General features: G+C 39.0%; 1 protein-coding gene across 1 annotated transcript in view; it reads left to right on the forward strand.

The window, feature by feature from the left end:
• The first annotated feature begins 3,491 nt into the window (after positions 1–3,491).
• Positions 3,492–26,431, forward strand: part of SKAP2 (src kinase associated phosphoprotein 2) — a 117,690-nt gene continuing 94,750 nt past the window's right edge. Inside the window, exons 1-3 of the mRNA XM_069860249.1 lie at positions 3,492–3,655; positions 13,301–13,406; positions 16,204–16,229. Coding sequence (XP_069716350.1) covers positions 3,607–3,655; positions 13,301–13,406; positions 16,204–16,229 — 181 coding nt within the window. The 5' untranslated portion in view covers positions 3,492–3,606. The remainder of the gene's footprint in view (positions 3,656–13,300; positions 13,407–16,203; positions 16,230–26,431) is intronic.

Here is a 26,431-nt window from a genome sequence, read left to right on the forward strand (position 1 = left end):
TTTAATGCAATTAAATAATTAAAAAATATAAATATTCTGATTATTGCCTAGTTATTTTGGTTTTAATCTGTCAAAAGAAGACAGACAGTCAGCAGGATGAATAGATGAGAACAGAGAATAGCCTCAACAAGACTGCTGCCACTTGTATGAAATAGTGCAGGGAGCATGCACTGTAATCCAATTAATTTTCTATTAAAGGACATGCAGAGAACAAGCAGCAGTTGTGCACAAGTCCTGTTTCCTTCTTGTCCTAAAATCTAAGTTTTAAAAGCATAGCTGCAGAAAATCAGAACATTACACAGAAAACCACTGGATTTCCCAGTAGGCTGGATATATCGGGTTTCTTTGGTGGAGCAATGTGGCGACAGTGCTGTTCTTGAATGGGAAACCTTATTCTTCCTACAGCTGTGTTACTGCAGGCTCTCTGCAGATTCAGGTAGGCTATTCCTCCTGAACTCCTTGTTTCCACACAGGGGGACAATAAACTTCTGTGTGTGTTCCCTCTGGCACATTAAGAACCTCTGATCTATGGGCCTGATTAGGCAAAGCAGTGTGTCTGGTTTCGATGAGGCATAAGCTGTGGAATCCTTGGAAACCAGGCTGAAGCCAGACTTGTTTCAGTGAAAGAGCCTGTTTTGAATTATGCTTCCTATTAGCGGTAGATTTAAAAATTAGGGAACTATGAGTAAATCTGGAACTTAACAAGGCTTAAAATAGGCTTGGGTCACAAATCTTGCTAACTGTGTGATGGGCAGGTCCTCAGTGCAACAGCAAGGAGTTCTTCAAGAAAAAACATTAAGTAGAAAAAACCAGAGTAACTAGAGCATGCAGGGTGGAAATAATAAAGGTAAGTTGTTCTCCTTTTATGTTCTGAAACTCAGGGAAAGTTCACAGAAATGGTTAAACATATGGAATAAATTATCAGGAAAAGTGATCTCAAAACAAAGACTACAACAGAGTTCAAGTGACACCCTTGACTCACTTCTGGAACAGAAATGTATGAAGCCATAAAGTCAACACAAGAAAGCAGGATTATGATTAACGTGAAAAAGGGCAAGCAAATTAGACTACAAGCCATTTCCCTGTTCCTTATGGCAGCTTCCCAAGACTGCCCATCTGAAATGTGTAATTATCATGAGGCCAAACAGCCCTACTCGCCAACCACACAAAAATTAATCAAACATATTCTTGTACCAGAAGAATAGCAGGTATTTATACAAATAAATACGAAATTTTGATAGGAATGGTTGGACTCGATGATCTGGTGGGTCTCTTCCAACCTGGTTATTCTATGATTCTATGAAATAAAGAGGCAAGATCTGTTTATACAGATATGCAACCAGATGCGTGTGCATGTTTATTTTGAAATTAGATAACTAAAATAAAAATCATTATGCAACATTATACAGGTCAGTTGGTTAACTGCTTGAGTTTCAGTCAAGATGGCCATAAAATCCGATAATAAAGCTGCAGTTCTTTGAAAACCCAGATGTATTTGAAATGAATTGTTCCACATAATTAAAAGAGATGTGAGAGGTCAGGAGAACAATATAATCTAACACCACACCTACATTGCAGACTTCAGCTGGCACAGCTACATCAAGCAGAGCTACACAACTGTTTAATACCTGACTGCTAAAGCTGTACTGCCAGCTGTGCCACAGGTGTTAATATAATTACACTGGTGTAAAGGGGAAATTTCATAAATACAAATTCTTTTTTTTCTCTTTTTTTCCCCTACACTAGTGTGATACACAGATCTGCTAACATAACTGCAGCTCTAACACAAACACTTTCTGTAGTAATAACATAGATCCAGCCAAACCCACCAAGGTCACAGAAGTTTACCTTGGTTATTTCTACATTAAACGTATTACAACACTGATGTGCTTGAAACACACACAGTTAAGGATTTGTGGGAAAAATATATCAAAGCTGTCCCGTAAGAAAAACTTGCAGACTCTGTCCTTCTAGCAGCCCAGGTGTGTTGCTTAGGGACAGCATTCATTCGGAAGAAAGATTATTTTCACGGCATCAATTCCTACCTCTGCCCACACATCCGTGCTAACAGACGTGAACACCAGCAGGCCTGCCCCCATTACTTCACTTCCCATTTCTTATTTCACTTCACCCCTTATGTGGCCATCTGAATTCCTCCTGAAGTTCACTGCAAACACTGGGACATTGGGACAGCCATAGCATGAGGTTGGGCTGCAGCCTGCTACCCCAAGTGCTGATGCTGGTGATGATGGAAAGTCTGCTACGCCAAACACAACCACTGGCGTGACAGCAGACCAAAAGGCAAGAGGAAGAAGCAGCAGAGCCCTGATGGATGCCAAGGCCAGTGATCTCTCCCTTAATCCTTCAGCACTGCCATCCTGCCTGCCAAGAGACAAGCTAAGGCCAGAAGTCCAGCACTGTACTCCAAATGAAGGCTGGAAAGACACTTGGAATGAAAATGGCTCAAAAAATTTATCACTTTTCCTACCCCACGGCTCCTCCATCACCCATCATGCCCCTATGAGAAGACAGCAGGCTGCCAGCCCTTGGCTGAGGAGATATCTGGCTCTTGGGTGGGACAATCAATCATAGAAAGGTTTGAGATAAAAGGGTCCTTAATGCAGATCCAGTTCCAAACCCTTCCATGGGCAGGGACACCTCCCACCAGACCAGGCTGCCCAGGGCCCCATCCAACCTGGCCTTGAACACCTCCAGGGACGGGGCAGCCACAACTTCTCTGGGCAACCTGTGCCAGTGCCTCACCACTCTCATCATGAAGAAATTTTTCCTAATGTCTAGTCTAAATCTTCCCCTCTCCAGTTTATAGCCATTGGCCCTCGTCCTAGCTACAAGCCTTTGTAAACAGTCCTTCCCCAGCTCTCTTGTAGCCCCTTCAGGTCACTGTGAGATCTTCTCGGAGCCTTCTCTTCTCCAGGCTGAACAAGCCCAACTCTCTCAGCCTGTCCTCACATGGAAGATTCTCCAGCCCTCTGATCACCCTTGCAGCCTCCTCTGGGCCCGTTCCAACAGCTCCATGTCCTTCTTACGTTGAGGATTCCAGAACTGGACACAATACTCCAGGTGAGGCCTCACAAGAGAGGAATAAAGGGGCAAAACCACCTCCCTCGAGGTGAACCAATCGGAGAATCAACGAAGCAATCAGAGAACGCCTTCCTGGCCCTCTTATCCAATAGCCAACCCCTCGCGGGTTTCGGGGCGGAGGCGCCGAGCGCCACGTTTGCTTCTGGCAGGAGGCCCCGCCCCCTCGCCCTCACTCAAAATGGCTGCCAGCCGCGGTCACGTGGGAGGCAGAGCTGAGACACTCAGTCGCGAGGGCAAACACCGCGGCGGGGCACGAGGCGCATGCGCGGCCCTGGAGGGCGGGGGGGGCGGTGCGGAGGGGCGGTGTCACGTGCTCCCTCCGCCCCTTCCCCCCCGGTGGCGCGAAACCCCGCCCCCCGGTGGCGCGAAACCCCGGTCCCGCGGCTCGCGTCCGGGCTGTAGCGTCCGGGGGGCGGGACCGTCGCTTCTTCCCTGTCGGGGCCGGGACCGGGACCAGCGGCAGCCGCCGAGCCCCGCCCGCGGGGTGTCCCGGCCGCCCTCAGCATGCACGGCGCGCCCACCATCCCCGAGGCGGTCTGCAGCCTCCTGGCAGGTGAGACGGGACACCGGGACCGAGAGAGGCAGGGTGGGCTGTCTTCCCCGGGGTGGGGGGTGGGGAAGCAGCCCCAGCGGAGCGCTGTGAGCTCGCTTCCACTTGCCGGGTTCCGGGGTTCCCTGCCCCCCCCCCCCAGCCCAGCCGGTTCCTCTTCTCCCGTTCCTTCCTCCCCTCCGGTGATGAGAGCGCGATGGGGAAGCGGGGAGATGCTGAGCGCTCGCACCCTCCCCCCCCCCCCCCCCCCCCCCATCCTTCGGGGTGTGGGTGACCCTCTCGAATTAACTCGATAACCCGCTAAAGTTCCCCGCCAGGCAGCTCAGACCGGGGTCACCGGAGGGAATGAGGCTGTTTCTCAGTTGCTGGCGTGTTGTCATAGTTAAATATCAGCGTCCCTGCCCGGGGTGGGGGGACACACGGGGTGATCTTTAAGGTCTTTTCCAACCCCAACCATCCCATGAAATACCTGTGACTGTCCCCGCTCTCACAGGTGAGTTGGAGCTTCGGGGCGGGGTGATTTCTCACCATGAAAAAGTTACCAGCAATAGTGTTAGCGGAGACATAAAAATACGAGTGATGTTTTCTATGTTCAAGATTAATTCTGTAAAACGTTTTTGTTCGTTTGCTAGGCATTAAAACCAATTCTGTATTTCCAGTTCAGCTTTTCTTTCATCTTTATGAAAAATTCATAAAAGGCTTTGCTGTGCTGGAACAGTTTCACTTTTCAGTGGGAGTATCTTTCTTTTAAGAACTTCTGTTTCTGCCCCAGGAGCTTGAGTTACCTCTAACGAAGCCATTCGAATTACCTGTGCTTTTCAAAACATTCCCTCTGGGATGAACTGCTCTTTTCAAAATCTTAAGCTGCTTTATTACATAGCTGGGCACCTGCTGGGATATACCGCAGTTCATCACCTTTGAGGACTGTTCTTTTTTTAAGTGTTTTGGTTTTAAGTGTTAATGCTGGAAACGTATTAGTCATAGAATCATCAGCCTTCTCATCTTTAAAGCACCTCAGCCAGCTGTTCCAAGTGTTTTCCTAATTAATGTTTATAACTATATTATTTGCAGATCATACAATCTGTAGTAAAATCCATATATAAGGCTGACAGAAAGAAGGAAAGCTTCAGATAATTTCTTCTCATTGCATAGGTTCTTCGTAATTAAAAGCAAAAATAGCCTTAGAGAGCCTTTCCAAACCTTTGTAGTTTCTGTGATGTTACTATATTCTGAAACTGGCAATCGTGTGAAGTGCCTGTTTATTTCAGAGCTATTTTCACTGTGTGAAGCTGTTCTTAGAAACTCAATGTTTTGAGTGCTTTTAGGATTTTTTTCAGGGGAGGGTATGGTGCAGATATGATTGCTCTAGGCACTGATTTTTTTTTTTTTTTTCCTGTCGTGGTACCTCATCTTCACAACTTGCCCTTCTCCCCATCTTTATCCAGAACGCCATGGGAAGAGCAATCTAGAGGGTTGTGTTTGGAAGGAAGCTGAGAACACCTCTTTTTCCTCAAGGGGGATATTTATATGTTCTTTCAGTGTCACTGTGTTCAAGGCCAAAGTTATATACAGGTATCTAGTGTCTCTACAGTGTGTACAGCTTCAACTCTTCTGGAAAAAAATGAGATTGTTTCTTTAGTGCTGTCTATAGAACTGAAGTCGAGAAGGGAATGGAATGGTTTATTGATCTTCAAATCTTTGTGTTATTATTATAGTAGACTAAATGCAATAATACATCTCTACAACTGTAATGGTGATTTTTTTTTTTTTCAACTTAATTTGTTTTCATGTGCAATTTTGTTTTGGGACTCAAGGTGAAATGACTTTAGCACTAATTTTATAACAGTGTAGTTATGGAGTAAGCAGAAATCTGGCAGGGTGGAGATGGTGTAGTGAGAAACAATAGTTTGAAACTTTTAATCCTTACTTGTAGAATTATTAAAAGGTAACAAATATATGGGTAATTTTGGTTATACAATGTAAAAATTCATTAACCTACTTCCTTTTTTAAAAAATACACCATTACTTTTTATGGTTTGTGTATGTTAGCCTGTCCTTCCTTTTTTTAATTTATTTTTTTATTTTAAGGTTACCAATCAAGTGCATGAAAGTTAGAAACTAAAGTAATTCAGGCTGTATGAGCAGTTCTTTCACTGACATGTTTAGGTTCTTGTGATCTTTAATTATGTAGTCTCCCACTTCTTTTTCCTCAAGCTAGTCATGTAGTGAAGATGTAACAGTGGAAGCAAGGGAGCTTTGGAGTATTTTTACTATACATTAAGCAATCTTTATACAATACAGAGAGTGCGGTGAGTAGAGGGTTGTTAATTTCTGCATGCCCTCCTTCAAGGGTGCTTCTTTAAGTATTATTTTCTTGGCTTGAAATTGATTCAGCACCTCTTTGAGATGAAGGAATATTGTTTTCCTGTTGGTAAAATCAGTGAAATAAACCAAGTGTGATGTGGGGTCGCAAAAATGATCAATGATGGAACAGAATTAGAACTGAAGTGCACCTGCCTCCGTGCTGGGCTAGTTTCTCCAGAAAATGATGTGACTTGGATGTCTATATTCAGTGGCCTTTACAAGTGCCAGGCACTTCATATCAGGTTCTGTTGAGAACACGCGGTTAATGTCTAGCAACAAGCGCCTTTTTTTTTTTTTTTTAGCCTGATAGCAGTGAGGCAGTGATAGTTACAAAATCGCATAAATGTTATGCTCTTCCTCATCTCCTTGGTCTTTTTGCCTACTATTTCCAACTTTTGAAGCAAGTGGAGGAGTGATCATATGGATTTCCTTATCCTTGCTTAGCCTTGATTGATTGTTGGAGTAGCGTCTGCCCACTGTGCTGAACAAGTAGGGGTCCTGCTGGAAAACAGACTAAGTGCCTCTGTGGTTAAACACGGTGATAATGGGAATAAACACACCAGGGGATGAATTAAAGTTGCCCAGGAAACTTTCTGACTTGTGAGCGCTTTACTTTGAACCCAAACAATCCTATATCTTCAACGCAAAAACAAATTCTGTCGCACGTGCTGGCAGGGTCATTATAGTTGCATGTCAGTGGCGCTGAAATGTTCCAGGCAGAAGCACAGCTTGAGCTCAGGGCTACCCATGTTAGTTGGAAACAGGAGGAAGCTGTTTCTGTAAAGTTGAAGGGGAAAGGTCAGTGTGGCAATGGGCTTATTGCAGAGGATTGTTGGGATTTCACAATCCCATCCTCTCTTCTTTGACTTCTTCAAGTGGTGGGAGGGAAACACTGGAGGCAGAAACAGGGTCCTCTGGTCATGAGTTGAACTTCTGGTGGGAGGAGAAAGTGATTTTGTTGCTCTCTTATCTGCTCTTTACACCTGTGAGGTGTGTGGTAATGTGTGTAACTCTTCATTGCGTACCTGTGCCTCTGCACCCTCTAGATGATGCTTGAGGTTTTAGAATTTAGTGAAAGAAGCCTAGCCCCATAGTTTTTGATGGTATCATCATTATTAGATATATGTATCATTTATATCTTTTTCCTCTTACCTTCATGACACCTGTGACTATAGTAAGGCTACTATTGCTTTTTTATATTCAATTTTCATTTCACACTTCGCAGTATTTGCAGTTTGAATCCTTTGTACTCATATTTTAAACGTTGCAAAGAATTTTGCTGTGAAAATGGAATAAAACTTTCTCTAGTTCACATGCAACCTTATAGAAGTCCCAATATCCATTTTCCTTGTTCTGCTAAACTAAACAGAAACCAATATTATTGCTCTAGAGACTGTTTCCATGCAGATATTATTCAGTTAGTTTAGGTGCTTACTCATATTGTCCAAAGTGCCTTTATTCAAGGTAATTCCTCTATTTTTTTCTTTAAATTCGTATCGTGCTTCCAATACATACCTATTTGTCTAGTTGCATCCTAGTGTGCAGAAGAGGACAAAGTAAGAAAACTACAAGACAGTTAACTCCTGCACTGGATCCAATGTTGCTTACATTTTATTTTCAGGCACTACAGTAGTTATATTTGCCCCTGATGCCCAGAGAACTAACAGTTCTTTCTCGACCTCCTTGTCAGCTGTTGCTGGACTTACTGTTCACGTTCCTGTCATAGGAAGAATCACCTAGGCTTTAAAAGAATATTGTTGTTTAAAACTTTACTCTTTTTTTTTTTTAAGCATAATTTTCAGGTTTCCAAGGTTTTAATGAACAGTGGTTCTTGCTGAAGCATCCATATTTACAAAATAAATCAGAGTGATTATTGTAGACGACTTCTAAGTAGACACGTATTTACAGCTTTGGTAATATATATGTATTTCAGTAGTAATGGAATAAGAATAGAAACAGTAAGGTGAAAAAAATGTGCAGAGGCGTTCCTGGTAAGAAATAACCTCCAGTGATTTGAAACGTAGTTCAATTGTCTTTGCCATAAATTTGAGAATAAGTGTCATATATGGGTGATAAAAATGGCATAGGCTATTTTTTATATACTCATTATTCACTTAGTTTGTCTTTTTCAATTAACGTGGAGTCTCATCTTTCTCATCTGACTGGGTTTACGTTTCTTTCATAATCATATGTCAACAAACCACAATAGATGCAGCATAATGTGGCATACAGTGTAAATCTTCAGGTTAATCCTTAACATTTTTTTATTATAGTTCATTTGGAATCACTTTGTAACTTGATCATGATTTGTACTGGTGTGGTTTTTTTATTATACACTTAATATGTTACAGCTTGATCTTTTCTCCCCTTTGATGTAGGGAGAGGATGCTCAACTACACAGCCAATGAGATTAGATATATTTTGAGATTAGATATCCTGGATTATAATACTTTTTCTTTAACTTCTTAAAAGAGATAAGAGTTGTCTTATGCGTTTTGAGGAGTCTTAGCAGTTTGGGTGTACTTCTGCTTTCGAAATTACTAATGAAACTGTTGAGCATACTTTGTATGTGTTACATTGGGAATTTAAGGTCCAGCAGTTTCTAATGATTGTCCTTTACAGGACTTTGTGCTGAAAGGAAGACTTGCCTACTTGTTAGTCTGGATAATGTGATATTTTTAGGTGTCTTAGGAGTAGCAGTCACTTTTATTTTACATCATGTGTTCTGTTTCTATATAAGTGTGTGTGTGTATATATATGTATATACATATAAAACCAAACATGGTTTGACTCGATGATCCGGTAGGTCTCTTCCAACCTGGTTGTTCTATGATTCTATGAAACGGGAGCCTACGTTCTCCTTGGGTCACGGACAGAGAGCTGCGTGTGTGCTGTGACATGCGAGTGGAAACTCACCTGTCTCATTGCTGGTTTATAACCCTCCTGTGCCGTTTGAACGGTGTGAACTCTTCAGGTGGTGAAGAAGCAACTAGCTTTTTGTTAATGTCATACACAACAATTTGTTTATCTGCTGGAAAAGAAAGAAAAGATGACCCAGGGCACAGTCAAAGTGCCTTTGTGAGAGTGCATTTAGCCCACCCTGACACAAAATGAGGTAGTTCTGTCCTAAGTATGTTTGTTTATTAGGTGTGACTTATAATAATTATATTAAGCCCTATAAACAATCAAAGTGCTGTGATTTATTATGATTAGCACTCTTTAATGCAGCACTTGCTTTGGGCTTAGAATTTACAGCATTCTTGGAAAAGCCCATCTGCGTAGTTTCAGCCTTCGTTAAAGAAAATAGCCCTGAAGACTTCAAATAAGGAAACTTGCAGTGTTATCTGTTTATAATCATGGAATGAAGGAGAACCACAAAATGTTGTAACAATAAAAAGCAAATAAATAATAACGTTTTTCCTTGTAAAAGTAATGTAGATGAAAATGAAATAAAAATGCGCTCTTGACTGTTGCGTGAAATGGCAATTAAGCTTTGAACTGCATGATCCATTTGAAGTGGGCAGAGCTAGGTGTGACTTTCCTTTTCTTTTCCAGTTTGTAACCTATATTGACAGAGCAATTTGTGCGTTGATTGTATTAATCAGATCCTTCCGTTTGGCAGCTGTTGTTCATTTCTAGAGGCAAATAATTTCTTGGGGTTATAGTTCAGACAAAGTTAAAATCTTGAGGTTTAAGAAAGAGAGCAACAAATATGGGTATTCAAGGTATCAGACAGTCTAACAGAAGCTTAAAAAAAGTCAAGAGGTGTTGAATAGGTTTCCAAAGTTTATTTCTCCTTGAAATTTTAGTGTTTGCAATAGAGAGGGCTGAGTCTCTGCAATGTGTGATACTAAATAGCTGCTTAGTTCGTTAGAAAATAGCACTTCATGTAAACAGATAATTTGATTTGTTTGTTGTGTGATAACTGATTAGTAGAAGTGCTTTTAAGTCAGAAATCTGTTTGAAGAGGTTTTATTTTTGAAGTTTGTCTTTTATTACTTCTTAAATTCCTCAATGGACTGACTGCTGCTGAAACATGAAAGAAACACATTTACACTGAAGTGCTTGTGACTAGTGGTTTGCACTTTTTTTTTTTTTTTTTTGGTATAGCATTAAACTAGCAGAGGAGAGGGTAGGTTTTGGACCATCCTGGAGAAGGAAGAACAAGCAAATGATTAGATTAGCAGTGAGAAATGGATAAATTTTGCTGCTTCTGTCTGAAGCTCATTGTATGAGACTGGCATCTGTCATGCTGAAGTCCTGCATTCCATTCTCATTTGTGGAGTGTCATGGAAATTGTGTGAACATTCCTTTATGTTAAGCCAATGATGAAGCTTTCTAACAGCAGCGATTGCTCCTTCAATCCCTTCCACAGTGTGAAATACAGGTAGGGAAGAGATGATCATAACTCAAGTAACTTGCTTGCCTCCTGTCCAGAGGAGCTTAGGATGAGTTACTCATCTCATGTGCATCTAGCACACCCTGGATGGATTTACAACGCTAGATCAGAAGATGGCTTGAGGAAGATTTATAACATTCTGTGTAATTGTCAGTAGATAAGGAAATCTGTGATACAGTAATGTGCAATTTTCCAGGTATACTGCTTCCTCAGTGTCCCTTTGAAGATCATGTGTACATCAGCTCCGTCTTCATATTCTGAGGTTGTGATGAATCACACTATAAGCTTTCTCTGGACATATGGAAGTAACAGTACAGTGCATTCTGCTTGTGGCTACCTAAGCTCATGGACCTTCTTTTACAATTTCACAGGAGAAGGAAGCCATCCCAGGTTTGTCTTCTCCGTAACTCCTGCTGCTGTTTAGAAACAACAAACGTACCAGGAACTCATTCATGCTCTCTTTCTGTCTCTCTCTTTACCCCCTCTCCTCCATCTTATACTTTCTTTTAATGAGAATAGATGGAGGATCTACTTTAGCTGTGTACCTCCCTGCATCATTTCTGCTTCTGAAGTCTAAACTCTTCCAGAAAAGAACAGATTGTGTCAACAATGTTGTTGGTCCTCAAATTTTCATATCTACAGTGTATTCTAAGCTAGAAGTGGTAATTCTTCCTTCTGCTAACATAATTATAGAGTATGCTGGGAAAAGTTATCTTGACATTTGTGTTTGCTGATTCTCAAAGCTTTTTTTGAAGATCAAAGATGACAGTGTTCTCAGCCAGGGTTTGAACTTTTCCAAGAAGTGAAGAAGCCCGTGGAGTTTAAACGAAGATGGCTCAGGCAAATGTCTGTGATTAATTGGTGTCCAAAGATTACTCTGCAAGCATCGCTCCTTATTTATAAATAAGACTTATTCCTCTAAACTTTCACATATTGCTGCCTAGGTAGAACTTTGAAGCTGCTTTCTAATTTTTGAAATAAATATGTAAAAGTGTGAAGGAACAAATATTTCATCAGCGTGTCCCTCCCAGAGTGAAAGGTTGGTCTATACTGGAAAATCCTGTTAGGCTTCATTGACAGAAGAACTGTTGGCAGTTTGAGTTTTACCTTCAGCAGTAAAAGTATTTGGTCTTTTGACTTGAAGGAGGTTTTCTGGATGGTCAATGCCTTAGGATGGCATGGGACCTTATTTGCCCACTTGATTGGAAATGATGATCATTGGAATTTAGGAAGATGTGTAAGTTTTCTGGGGTTTAGGACAAAATGTTTCCAAGAATGCTTATTTTATGGCATAGAGGTTTTGGAGGTGTGTCTGGAGGATTCATTAATACACGTTAAGTGCCTTTCCTTCTGTCCTTTTGAAGAAGGAATGTCATGGAACTGAGTGTGGGTCTCCCCACTTCAGGACTCCTTTGGAAAATGTGATGAGGCTTCCCTGTCTTATAGGGAGGGGGATCAATATGTTTCTTCAGGACTCTGAAACAATTTACAAAACGAAGACTTTGCCACATTTTGTGAGGATCTGAACATCTAAATAATAATCTGGTAAATTATAAATAATGAAATAATTGTAATAGTTATGCTAGTGTTCTCAAATAGTAACTTTTGACTTAATTTGTTTTCTTGCAGCCTGTAATAAAAAGTGGAATGTGTTTCTGTTGAATTTCGGTTTTCTAAAGAAAAAGCAGGCAGCTAGGGCTTTCAGTTAGGAAATCCGCAGTAAATAATCATTTAATGTTGTTTTAAAGTGTAAACTTTTGCACCGAGTATATAATTGGTTCTTTTATATTTCCATTATAAAAATGGAGTGTCTCATCTGATTTGAAAAGTTTCAGGATTAAGACACTATTAGTATCTACGCAGACTGAGCCAAAATTCATGTGTGTGTGTGGAAGGCACTGTGTGGCAGTGTTTGTTATTTACATTTGATTTCCTTTATTCAGTGAATTATCCATACAACTGAGAAATATCAGTCAACAAGCAGGGTTTTTCTGTCATATTTCTACTTTTCAGTTTTTAGGATAATCTGTTGCTTGGTAGATGTAAGAAACTTTGTTACAGTTAATTTTGGCAATTATTTTCATTAACCGTGAGAACGTATAACCGGAGGAGTTAACAGTCCCCCAGATTCTCAGTCACTGCATTTCTTTTATCCTATGGAATGGATATTTAGTATATTACAAAGGACCAGCGTAACTTTTATGGAATGCTTTGATTCTACATAACTATATAAATGTATGTTCTGGAAAAGAATGAAAAAATACAATATAATTTAGGGCTTTAGTTTGTGATTCTGCAAGCACACGTATGCTTAACTTCAAGTACATGCTTCTTAGGCTTGACTGGTGGATATGGTTATTGTACCTACCTAATTATTTTCAGGATTAAGGCTTTGTATATGAACTTTTAGTCAAGTAGGGAGTTCAGAGACAATGTGAGTACGTTTGAAAATAGTGTAACCAGTCAGTGACCTGTATTAGTAGCTCAGTAGGTGTTGCTGGTGAAATAATGAGTTACTCAACCGTTTTTGTAACTTCTGAAATAACATGGCAGTAATACATGCATAAAGGCTATTTCCATGTTTTAGCTTTATCCTTTACTTTAGGCGATAGAAAGTAATCGTTATAATACTGCAATTTATTAGGACTTACGTGGCATAATTAAGTGAGCAAGAATCAAGTGTCACCATAGGATTTGCTGTGCTAAGCATAAGTAGATCAGAGAACAAATTTATCCCATTTAGAATCTGAAGTGTCTGTTAATGATACTGTGTGTCGGCCTAAGAATAATTAGCTTGGTTTCTTCACAGTAGCGTCAGGACAAATGCATTACAGCAGTATTTATCTCTTCTGAGTTGTACTTTTTCCCCTTTCTTTTTTATTTAGATGTTGATACGTTTATTTCCCAAACTCTGAAAGGAGAAAATCTATCCAAGAAAGCAAAAGAAAAAAGGGAAGTTCTTCTTAAGAAGATAAAAGATGTTAAGGCAAGGTGAGTGAGCTTCATGGCTTTCGTGTTAGTCACTTACTGATAACTTGAATTTTTACAACATTTTGATGACTATTAACAATATTGACAATTGCAAATCTGTGTAGGTCCTGATCTTGTCAAATAAGCAACATGAGTTCAAATACTTATATATATACTTATTTACTTTTTAGTATATATATGCATATGTGTGTGTATATATATATGTGCTTATTTATGTCTTTAAGCTGCTAGAATTTAGTGAAGCATGGGGACATAGGGATTTGACCCATTTGAGTTGCTGTAATATTCTGAACGCTGATTGCAAGCTGGCTGGGTAGAGCTTGGCTTCAACTCTGCCATGGGAAGATTGAATAAAATACAAAAAATATAATGAGTTAAGAATTTGAATGAGCTTACTATCACCATACTCAGCTGGTGTAAAACAGCATAATTCAGTGCTGACTTTGCTTTACTGTATATTCTGTCCTTTAGCTCTGTCTGTAATGGAAAATTGACATATAACTGGAAACAATTTATAGAACATAAGTTTGTTTCAGCAGTGTTAAAATAGTGGAGTACTGGGACAGACCAAGCAGTCAATTCAGCTAAAGAGATTTGGCTTTAGTTTTATTTGTGCTACAACATTTTCTTTGCAAAATCTCCTTTCTTACAACTCTAAGCAACTAGGAAATAATCTGATACTTGCTGTTCTTTTCCCACTGTTGTTTCCAAAGTGCTTTTCTGCTGATCACTCCTGTTGGATATCTCCTAACCCTTATTTTGATAACATGCTTCTGTCTCTGTGTCAACTTGTTTACAGTTTCAAAGGCACCACTGTCATCTGGGGAAGGCATCATTCTTTGTATCCCACTAACTATGGAAACACATGAAATTGTCTCAGAAATCTTGTAATAGAGGATTTGTGTGGCTTTGATTCAGACTGTAAACACTTGGGGAACTACTGTTACTTTTTTTTTTTTTAAGGGAACCAGGATTTTCTTTCTTTTTTTTTTTATGCTTTCCCTTGCGGGTTGTTGAGCTAATGGGGACTGTACAGATGACTTGCAGATACAGCACTGCTGACTTTTTTTTCTCGTCTTACAACTCAATTGTGGTTTTTTTTTTATGATGATGAAATATCAAAGGAGGGAACCTACAGTTATGACTACAGTTGACACTGAATCCATTGCTATTCGCTTACATGACCCCATGATTTCACGTCTTATTTTAATTTCTAATTCCTTCCTTGTCTCCTGAAAGTTCATTCACTGCTAACAGTGTTTTGCTTTTCATGCAGGCTACAAAATATATGCACTTTGTAGTCATCTTTGACTTTTACATCCCACATATGGGGCTGCCTAACTATTACTGCTACTTGCTGTGCAGGATTTCTTAGTTCTGGCCGTTACTCTCTTAATTTCTCAGTTGCTTATCCCTAGAATCTTCCTTTCTTTCCTGCTTGCTGCTTGTAGGCATGTCCTTACTGACTAGCCAGATATACACACTACTGCTTGTTGTCCATAAAGGTAGCCTTGGCAGCTGCATTTTTATTTTCGAATTAATGCTGGTGAAATCTTTTCATAGAATCATAGAATCATAGAATAACCAGGTTGGAAGAGACCCACCGGATCATCGAGTCCAACCATTCCTATCAAACACTAACCCATGCCCCTTAGCACCTCATCCACCCGTGCCTTAAACCCCTCCAGGGAATGTGACTCAACCCCCTCCCTGGGCAGCCTCTGCCAGGGACCAATGACCCTTTCTGTGAAGAATTTTTTCCTAATGTCCAGCCTAAACCTCCCCTGGTGGAGCTTGAGGCCATTCCCTCTCGTCCTGTCCCCTGTCACTTGGGAGAAGAGCCCAGCACCCTCCTCTCCACAACCTCCTTTCAGGTAGTTGGAGAGAGCAATGAGGTCTCCCCTCAGCCTCCTCTTCTCCAGGCTAAACAACCCCAGCTCTCTCTTTTCACATACGCTATAGTCCATGCCAGCTCCTTGAGATGCCATTTTATGTAACTCTTGTCCCGATTATTTATCTTTAAACATGAAAGTGTGTCCTGTGATAGTGTATCCCAGGAGGTGTTTAAGGGACAGGTGGACGAGGTGCTGAGTGACATTAGATATTGATAGGAATGGTTGGACTCGATGATCTGGTGGGTCTTTTCCAACCTGGTGATTCTATGATGATTATTTTTGTTTCTGAAATATCAAGATTTAGCTCTGAAGAAACAGTATTCTTTTTTTGTTTTTATTTTAGTCGTTAAATAAGTTCAGATCATCTTATTTGGGAATGGTTTTCTATTGAGACATAAATAAATTTTTAAATTTCTGGTTAATGATGTTAATTTTTCACTTCAATTTGATAAGTTACTGCAACTAAATTAATTAGTTGTGTTTTTTTTTTCCTGCTGACCTACTGTGTCATCTTTAAAGAATGCCTCACGACTTTTACTTGAACGCAAAGATTTTTGAAATACAGTAATAATTAGAAGGGCTACTAAAATTAAAAATGCATGTTTTTGTTTATACAAAAACCTTTATACCTTAAAATACCTGAACAGGTGTGTATCCTAGAAAAGATGACTTGGTTTTGTTCAGGTCTTCTTTGAAGTGACTGGGGATCCTCTCAACTGCGAAGGCAATAGACGAACCGAGTAAATATTTTAACCAAAAATACTTAAAAATGATGATGGTAAACTTAAAGCACTAAGTTTCAACTGCAAATCTCGTGGGAAAAGTAGGAATCTGCTATGTCCCAGCACTGTGGGTTTGCGGGCGTGCACGCCTTTACGTTGTTTCTTCTTTTTTTTCTGCAGTTATCCGGAAGAATTCCAGGATAAAGGTGAGCCTGCCGTGTGTGCGCCCCTCTCCGATGCGGTGGGATGCGGTGGGATGCGGTGGGATGCGGTGGGATGCGGTGGGATTTGCTCGAGGGCGCCCCCTGCCGAGCGGAGCTGGTGCTCGCAGCCCCCACCCAGCCTAGAAATATAGTTCAGGTTTTAATATAAATCCAGATTCTTGTGAAAGATCATGTGATGCAGGTTGTTTTTCTTTTTTTTCTTTTCTTTTTTTTTCTTTTCTTTTTTTTTCTTTTCTTTTTTTTCTTTTCTTTTTCTTTTCTTTTTTCTTTTCTTTTTTCTTTTCTTTTTTCTTTTCTTTTTTTCTTTTCTTTTTTTCTTTTCTTTTTTTCTTTTCTTTTTTTCTTTTCTTTTTTTCTTTTCTTTTTCTCTTTTCTTTTTTCTTTTCTTTTTCTTTCTTTTCTTTTCTCTTTTCTTTTCTCTTTTCTTTTCTCTTTTCTTTCTCTTTTCTTTTCTCTTTCTTTTCTCTTTTCTCTTCTCTTTTCTCTTCTCTTTTCTCTTCTCTTTTCTCTTCTCTTTTCTCTTCTCTTTTCTCTTTCTCTTTTCTCTTCTCTTTTCTCTTCTCTTTTCTTCTTTTCTCTCTCTTTTCTCTTCTCTTTTCTCTTCTCTTTCTTCTCTCTTCTCTCTTCTCTTTCTCTCTTCTCTCTTCTCTTCTCTCTTCTCTCTCTCTCTCTCTCTCTCTTCTCTCTCTCTCTCTTCTCTCTTCTCTCTTCTCTTCTCTCTTCTCCTTCTTCTTCTCCTTCTCTCTTCTCTCTTCTCTCTTCTCTCTTCTCTCTCTTCTCTTCTCTCTTCTCTCTTCTCTCTTCTCTCTTCTCTCTTCTCTCTTCTCTCTTCTCTCTCTTCTCTCTTCTCTCTTCTCTCTTCTCTCTTCTCTCTTCTCTCTTCTCTCTTCTCTCTTCTCTCTTCTCTCTTCTCTCTTCTCTCTTCTCTCTTCTCTCTTCTCTCTTCTCTCTTCTCTCTTCTCTCTTCTCTCTTCTCTCTTCTCTTCTTCTCTCTTTCTCTCTTTTTTCTCTTTTCTTGAGATAAAATATTAATAGGGGTAACTTTTTTCAGCCTTTTTCCTCTTAATGTTGCAAAAGTCTTCAATTCTATCGTGATGTTTCTTTAACCTTTTAATAGGATCGTCTAGTGGCAGTATGATATTAGTTTTTGATCTGCACTGAGTGTTTTCGCAGTGCAGCGGGAGCTCAGACCTTTAGTGGGGAAGAAGACGATTTACTACGCGAGTATGGAAACTGAAGTGTGGGTTATCTATTGTCTTCTAGCGGAGCTAAAATAAGCTGCCGAGCTCAGTTCGGAGAGAAGCTGAGGAGTTTGTTGCTACAGTGTTCTGTAACTAAACCTGGAAGGGCTCTTATTTCCATGATGCTAATTCTTGAGGTCGTGACCCACAGCCTGTGGATGCTAGTATGGGGGTCACAGTGTGAGGTCAGAAAAAGCCTGTGCAAAACTTCACTTTTTGCAGAGGCTGAAGAACTCTCTGTCTCTGGATGAGGAGTTTCAAATGTGTAGGCTACAGTGTTCCTTCCAATAAAAGGAATATATTTAAGTCCTGTTAAGCAAGTAACATTATAGCAAGGCAACAAGTTAATACGTTGCTTATCCTTGTTTAAGTTAAGTTATATAGCTATAACAGTTCAACTGAAACAGAAATTACAACTTGAAGCTCCCAAAGATTGTCAAGATTTTGTGATCTCAATCTATGTGATTCTTTAAAAAGGTATTAAAATAATTTGCTATTTATTTATAGTGCACCTCTGCACCTTTACTGAGGGTGAAGTAGTTTTCCTCCTCTCCTCTCCTCTCTGTCCAACAGAATCAATGGTGGAAAAGTCAAATGTTATTTTAATAAGAAAATGACTAATGTGAAATTAGTTGGATGCTTGTTTCATTGCAAATGCATCTTGGCTTTCTGGAGAGCATGTTTTTTAAGATTTAATAGCTTTCTGAGGCTATGACTCTCTAATAAACATGAGTTGTCTACAAAGAGCAGAGTTTACATTTACTGTTTTGCTTTTTTTGAAGGTTGAGAATAGTGTAGTCTATTTATTTTCATCATTAATAATTTGATTCAGTATTTCTTTTCTGATTCAGTAAGTTATTATTAAAGATGAGATTTCATTATCTCCAGTAAAATGGATGATTTAATTGATATGGTCTTAACTGTTACTATATGACTTGTTCTGATTTCTGTGAAAATTGTTTTTTTTTTTTTATTAGAGTGCATTTGTTTTTTAAGAAGGCTATATTGCTCTTTTTTCAGTTTTCAAGATGTCTCTCTTTGGTTCAGATCATAGAACTAGGTACAGATGGTGAAGCTTGTGGATACTGACACTTTAGTTTTCTTTCTGTATTTGTCAATAAAATGAGAGGGCTCGAAGTTACACTATTGTTTTCTGCAAGCGAGGATAAACATCTCCAAATTCATGTGCACTTACGTGCATAAGTATGAAAAATTCGTGAGAAATAGGAGCTTGCACTTCTTTGCAAAATACTTGAGCGTATGTGGATCAGTGGTGTGGGTTGTTGGTATGGTTTCCAGAGTTAAAGTGCATGCTAAGCTTTGTGTCCTTCTTACTTTAGACCTGTACAAATTAGGTGTGGCTCGTGTAGTTGTAGAATAAAGGACCCGCATGGAGGTAAGCAGCGAGATTCTTGGCTAGCTACTGGTGTAACAAAGCAGCAGCAGCAGCTGGGTGAGGTCAACTTTTGTGCCCGTTCATACCTCTGTGCATGTGTAGACATGAGGAAAAATAAAGAAATTGTGAAAAAATTAAAAACTGAGGTGTCACTGTTTGTCAGTATTTTCCTGTTCCATCTCCCTCCAGAAAAAAAAAAGAACTATCCCAAAATATATGGTGAAAAAGGATAAAATCTTTTAGTGAAAAAATGGAGGGGTGAAAGCAGAAATGTGGAAACTGCCCTGAAACAGACTAGGAAGAACAAAACCTACTGTGCATGTTTAAACATCGTATTTGCTCTTCTTTGTTTTGTGGTAGCAGTTACTCCATTTTTTTAAAATGCAAATAAAATAATCTTTGTTGTAGCTGAAAGGCAAGGTGAAGAATGATTCATACTATGTGCTGTATTATTATGGTGTAGTAAGTGTCATATGTTAATTATACTGTATCAGCTGTTTTCAGGAGTCTTGCAAGTTGTGACCTGTCGTTGTTCCAGAATAGTCTTTTGGAGGCAAAATAAGTGGACTGACACTTTCAAAATTCAGCTCTTTCAGCTTGTTAGTTATTGTACAAGTAAACTTTGTGGACGTCAGTTTGTCACTCCACTCTTTTCCATCATTCTTTGTTCCTCAAGTTCCATTTGCTTTGCATATAGTGACTAGTCAGTTTGATCAAGGTAATTATACGTGAGTTCTTGTTGTGTGGTGTCTGACCACTAGCATGCAGAATCTTACCTTCCATAAAGACAAGGTAAAGAGGTTTAAAAGAAGAATAAAATAAAGTTGAAGAGCGTGTGCACAAGTTGAACCAGACTCCATAAAACCAAAATGATCTGTATGCATATCTCTGACTTTCAGAAAGTGCATACAAACTTGTTTGCAACCAGACTGATGAAGAATTTCTTGCATCCTGTTAAGAATAAGCTGCCTTATGTTGCTGTCAGGTCAATAAAAATGCTGGAAAAAGAATTTTTTGTGTCTACACATTGAAGCAATGAAACCTTTTAGGGGAAGTAGGTGCGTGTGAAAATTCAAACCATGGAAATAATTTTGCAGGAAAATATTTAATCCTCATGTGTGATGTGTTACCTGATTTTACACTGACTTTTACAGTTAAGTGTAATGTGGATTGATGGACCAAGAAAGTGCACATTGTTCTTATGACCAAAAATGTACAATTATATTAATATCCGAACCACTAAATATTTCCAGAAATTTTATTGTTATTTATTGAATTAAGTTATTAAACGTTCATTACTTTTATTTTAATTTTATATTAAGGAACTTGGTAGAAATGTCTTTTTCTCTTAGACACTATCTCTTACTTTTTTTTTCTTTCATTTGAAATATTTAAGTCATTGTGCAAACAGTGTAAGTAAAACCAAAACACCATAGTCATAATCAAATGATCTGTTCTAGATCTTAGAATTAGGAGGGAACTCGAAAACTAAGGTAATTTTCATACAAATTGGATTCATTTTTTATAAGACTAGTATTTCACTAAGGATATAGAAGTCTGGACTTTGTCAAAGATTCTGAGTTAATATAGTTTTTGGCATTTCTCTGTTTTGAGATTAATTGAATCAATACCATGGCTGCCAAAATGTTTAGTTAAAAGAACCTTGGTTTCAATTTATGCTAAAAATAGTGCTAAAGTTGGCAGAAACACTGTAAACCCTAGAAATTGTATTTGTATTTGAAGCTCACTTGCCATCTGTTCTTTGCATTTATTTTAGTAAAGTATGTATTTTTAATCACTTTCCACAAAAGACTTTGGCTCAGTGTTGAAAGTGAGACACTAATAGTACTAGCCAAATCAAGTCATAATGTGGGAATTTGCAGAACAAGTTCCCCATAACACACTTGGTGCACCATATATCTGATCTGCAGCACACGACTTCGGTACTATTTATGCAAGAAATTATGGTTTGACATTTGCTGAACTACCACTTTTCAGTCTGATAAAAACACATGAACGTCTGCTTTCATCTTCATTTCACTGTGGTATAATAGAAGATAAACCTGTGTCTCTGAAGCATCAGTGTTCTTTATTTTATTATTGGAAGCGCCTGTGGGAACCCCTTGAATGAGTCAGATACGTCTTTGGTGCTTGGCAGAGCAGTGAGTGTCTGCAGCCTGAGACATCATCTTCCTGGAAATAATCTAGCTGACAGAGAAACACTCTATGCAAAGGATTTGTATTTTTTTTTTTTTGTCTCTGCACTCCATTTTTCTGGAAATGGAAGCTTTTTTTGGACTTGAAAGGGAGGCAGTAGCTTTTGGTCATCAGAGCAGTATGTGGATGCGAGTTCTATGTTTTAACACATGAGCTTTCAGGCAGGAACATAGCTAGATTGTTAGTATTTAACCATAAATCCAAAGATATGACTTAGTTCCTGTATAGTCCTTTGAGGATCATCATGACATGTTTCTGGAGAGAGCATTAGATGTTCTATCCTGAATGTCTGGAGCATTTTATTGTAGGCAAGTCACTGTATTGTCCCTTTTAGCCGCATGCAGCTGTTGTCTGTGAAGTGTCCATGCCAAGTGCAGTTTCAATTAGCACAAGATACAGCCACCAGTGCAACACAAACTGGTCTTATCCTGATGTGCATCATGAGAATGAGGGGCAGCTCAGCAAGTAAAAGTTGTGTGTACTTCATAGAGTCACCAGGTTGGAAAAGACCCATCGGATCATCGAGTCCAACCATACTTGAGGCATATTTGCTTACAAACCTAATGCTGTTTCAGTATTGTTTTAACAAACAGCTGCTAAAGGATTCCTACTTGACCATTACAAAACAAGCCACTAAAAACATCACGTTTATGTGAGACTCTGAAAGACTCCTCAGGAATGAGTGTCGCACCAGATTGCATAGCAAAGCATACGTTGAGAAAGTGGATGCTGGAAGAAACCAGTCTTGGAAGATGATTGATGGGTTGGGTCAGCAGCATCGTCTTAAAAAATCAGCTGCAGCTATGAAGGGGCTAAAGCAAACCTGTGCCAGCTTGAAAGCAACTTTGTCTAGTTATTTTTTTATGGCAAAACTGTGTAGTGAGAACCTTGCATTTGTGAGCTTGGTGGCTTCACCTGGTTGTTTCTTTCGTGGGTTCTTACCCACAGAGCAGAAACTGGACAGGAGGAATTGGTTGCAACCTGCTGTGACTTGGGACTTTCCAAAATGGCAAGAAGCAGGGTGTGTTAACCTAGGTGTCTTTTTATTTCTATAAGTAGCTTTATTTCTCTTGTACTTGAGCGATGTTAATGCATCGCTCTGTCTAGGCTTTTTTTTTTTTGAAAAAAAAACCAAAGTGTTTAGTGATCTGGGGACGCTGAGCTAGCAAGGCTGTCTTTTGGGGGCATTGGCTGAAACACCTTGTTTGCTCTATTTTTAGATTTAGTGGCTGGAGGAGTATCTTTAATGCCTAGGAGTTCATTACAGTAATCACACTGCTGCAGGTGAAAATGAATTCTGGGAGAAGGATCTGTTTGGTTTTTTTTTTTATTTTATTTTAACAAGATTCTTATAAAGTCATATGGCCCTTTTCATTACGTTCAGCTTGTACTGATGACATCTGTTGGAAATCTTCAGTATAGGGGGCGAGGACTGAAGTGCAGCCCTTGTTACAATATGTAGAATGTGTTTTATGCTCCGTTCCTAATGTGGTACACTTACCCTTTGGTATGCGTTATTTCCTAAATCAATAAATAAGCTCTAATGGAAAAGGTAATGTTTAATAAGGAAAGGCATTGTATGGGGTTTTCTTACAGATAACATAAAATATTGATTCTCCTATCAAACCTGTAAGACATCAGTTCAAATTGCAGAAACTGGCGAATAGGGTCAGTTCATATACATATTTTTGTTATTGTTCTAACTGTTAACTATCTACTGTTAATTAAGCTTCTTTTTCAACTACCAGATAAATCATACAGCATTCTGGGGAAACAAGAAATTATATTAATGAGCATCAACTCCTTAATTATCCTTGTGACTACGTAACAGGGACACATTCATGTCATTTCTTTGTGCAATAACTTTTGCAAAGAAGTATTTTTAAACTGATCATTAATTTTATGACCGCAGAAATGAGATGCAAAATTTATGCTGTTGTCATTGGCACCAGTTCAAGGCACTACTGACATTATGTGTGATTGTAATGAAATGGCTGCCAACTAACGAGTCTATAGACATTTCGTTTGAGCATGCTTTGCTTTTAGATGTTTGATTAGGCAGTAATGCTTTCAATTATGCCTGCAAATTGTATTGGATACATTTACCTGATGCCCATTGCTGCTTTGTAGTTTGGTTTTCTATTACATAAATGCAAATAGAATATTTTCTTTAATTTATTGATGCTTTTCAGGTGTATTTTTAGGTACTTGGCACCTGAAGAGAGGAGTAGTGGCTTTTGCTGCTCAACACTGACTCCTCTGACTGTTCAAGGAGTAACACATGTAGCTTCAAATGCTGTTCTATGTAATCTTCCTCAATAGGTGACGCATAAACTTCAGTGCAACACCTTGATGGTGAAGCGTGTAAAGTGGAGAAAGGGCAGAGATTATTCTGAGTGGGAATGCAGGAGACCTCACAGAATCAACAGGAAGCCTGTCTATGAATTGTCAGGAGCAATATCCTTATACATGAATAGAATATGCTCGTAAAGGTGTCTTTTAACCCTGCCAGAATTGGGAGGCAAAACCCAAGGATGAAACTAGCATACAGTCATTCCTTATATAAGCACATAAAAAAATAATCTGTGAAGTGTTTCTTGTTAAAGCTCCAGAGCACATTGAGTCAGCTCTTGTATTAAAATGCCTGCAGTTCTTCTGTACAGATTAGATAATTTAAGGATTGTATTCCAGTGTATAATGTAAATTTACAAATATGTTTGTTTACACTAAAATAAAGAAATGGAAGATTTTGGATTCAATCTAGTCCTTTGGGGCTGCAGGTTGCTTGTACCTCTGTTTGGTGTCTGTGACCTAATCACATTTTTCACATCAAAAAGTGTCAGTATCTAAACGTAGTATTGTATGACATGGGATTTGTATATTTGTTCTGATTGTCTTTCATAGTGACTTTATTTTTTCATGGAATTGTTCAAGCTTTTATTTAGGATGTAACGTGTAGGTAATACCTTGAACACTATAAACTCTGTAAAATTGCTAAGCATGTAATTTCTTTCTTTCTAATACATAAATTTTTCTCTTGCGGTTTTAAGATCATTTTGGACTTTGATATTGTAGATTTAGAACAGGCACTTGTTTTATTATAAATCTACAATCAGTGTGCACGTGTTTTTTTGTGGTTTCAGATACAGTATATGTCTGGAATAGGTATATGATGTGGCCTAAATACATACATATGTATTAGAAAGCCTCTTATTTCTAGATCGTCTAGATTTTATATGACTGCAAAGCACATAGGTTTACTGCATTTGAAATCCTAAGCATAATTAGAAAATGATAGTATTGTGATGAGGTGCTAAGGGACATGGTTTAGTGTTTGATAGGAATGGTTGGGCTCGATGATCCAGTGGGTCTCTTCCAACCTGGTTATTCTATGATTCTATGACTTAATGGAAAAGCAAGTTAACAATGCAGTTATGCAAGCTTACTTAAATCACAACTTTTCTGAAAGAGACGATGTGTTGCTGAGTGAGGCAAAATTCTGGAGATGCTCTCTCTACACATGTACTTGTCTATTTGTCACCCACAAGTACTATTCATTTAGATGTATGTAGGTTTACTTTTATTATTCAGCCCATGAATTTTGAGTGCTGGAGTCTGGTGTTTCTAGAGGGAAACATTTCCACAAATACAGCCTAATACTTAAAATTTATGCTGGCACCTTCAGGAAGGTTAAATGCTAGTATGTTTATGGATTGCTGTTAAGAGGACATTTTTGACTGATTACCAGGTCTTATATATACAGTAAATATATATACACGTATGTATGCGTATATGCATACATTCTATGCATTCTAGTAAGTTTAGGACAGGAAAAAAAGTCAAACAACTTTTGGTACTGCCTAGGTTGTGAATGTCATACCTGCTTTTTTTATATAGAGTCTATAATATAATAAAGATATATATATCTTATATATATTTCTGGCATGTAAGTGTGAAAGATGATCACGCTGGTTGTAAATATCGCATAATATTTTCTGTTCATGTGTTATCTGTGCTCTAGTTTTCTGTTTAGAGGAAGAGGTGAATCCTAGAGAGGAATAATTTACTTTTGATTGGTTTGACAGGTGTGATGAAATGCAAATATTTTGATCAGATTAACAGGATGACTGGAGTGCCACGGAAAGGTGGCAAAAATAGAGTGGAGTCGGGTTCAGATTCAAAGCGGTTGTTACATGGCATGGGAGCTTGAAAGGGAGCTTTCCCAAGAAGAGCATATTAAATCAATGAAGAATAAACCAGTTTGGTATTCAGCAATCTCAGGATGTAAAAGAACTCCAGTAATGTAAAAATTAGGCTTTGTTGTCTTATTTAGTTCTTCGTGGAGGTCTCTGGAGAGCTTTCTGCATATGAATATACCAAAAGGCAGTGTTTAAGCAAATGAGCTTTATATGCTTTTTAAGAAAACTTAGGGTCATTTGATCTATTGGAGCATCAGCTTTATGCTTTTGGTTTGGCAGTTTTTACTGTATTTAATTATTGGATTTTCTTCCTTCACCAAGACTATCTTATTTACCTTTTTTTTTTTAAGGATCAATGTAGTTTGCTTTTTTCCCACCTCTTCTTTGCCTAGATGTTATTAACCCTTCTGAGAGAACATAGAGAATTTTTAGAGGGAGAACTTAATTTTTGACTAATTAAATGAAAGCCTTGACTAATTCTGGAAGAACATAGAGAATTTTTGGAGGGAGAACTTAAATATTGTCTAATTAAATGAAAGCTTTGACTAATATTGTTTTCATTTTACTTTTCCTAGACTTCTGTGCTTTATGCACTCTGTTTGGTGCACAGGTTAGCTAACAAAGTAAGTTTTGCACATATTGTAGTGGGGTTCTCAGCTGCATAAGAAACTCATCAGCAGAACGCTGCTTTAAGCCACAGGTTCAGGTTGGGTGCTGCCAGAAAGCACTTCCATTTTTAGTTTCATGGGAGGAACACGCATGCAGCATCTCCAAAGCGTTGCTTAATTATGGTGAAGCAAAGCAAAAGTAAGCAGAGGGTGACAAACTGCTGCCAACAGTCGTTTGACAATTCCTTGGAGGGAAGTTGCTGCAGCTTCTGGCCTCACTTGGACAGGCAGAACTTTGGAGCTTGGCGCTGCCTGTTTCTCCTCCTGCCAGGGTTTTTCCTTGCTCATCTCTTTCCTGTGGTGTGTGTTCCTTCCCCCCGCCCCGGGTGAGGAGCTGTCAGCTGTGCAGTGCTGGGACTGGGGTCATATTCTATGATTCTATGAAACCACCCCAGCAACCTGCGTGCAGCCGGTTGAAGGTAGCCCCAGCACAGCAGCACTGATGGATGCGCTTGAGCGTACG

This window comes from Phaenicophaeus curvirostris, chromosome 6 (assembly GCF_032191515.1).
Source record: "Phaenicophaeus curvirostris isolate KB17595 chromosome 6, BPBGC_Pcur_1.0, whole genome shotgun sequence".
NCBI classification, from domain to species: Eukaryota; Metazoa; Chordata; class Aves; order Cuculiformes; family Cuculidae; genus Phaenicophaeus; species Phaenicophaeus curvirostris.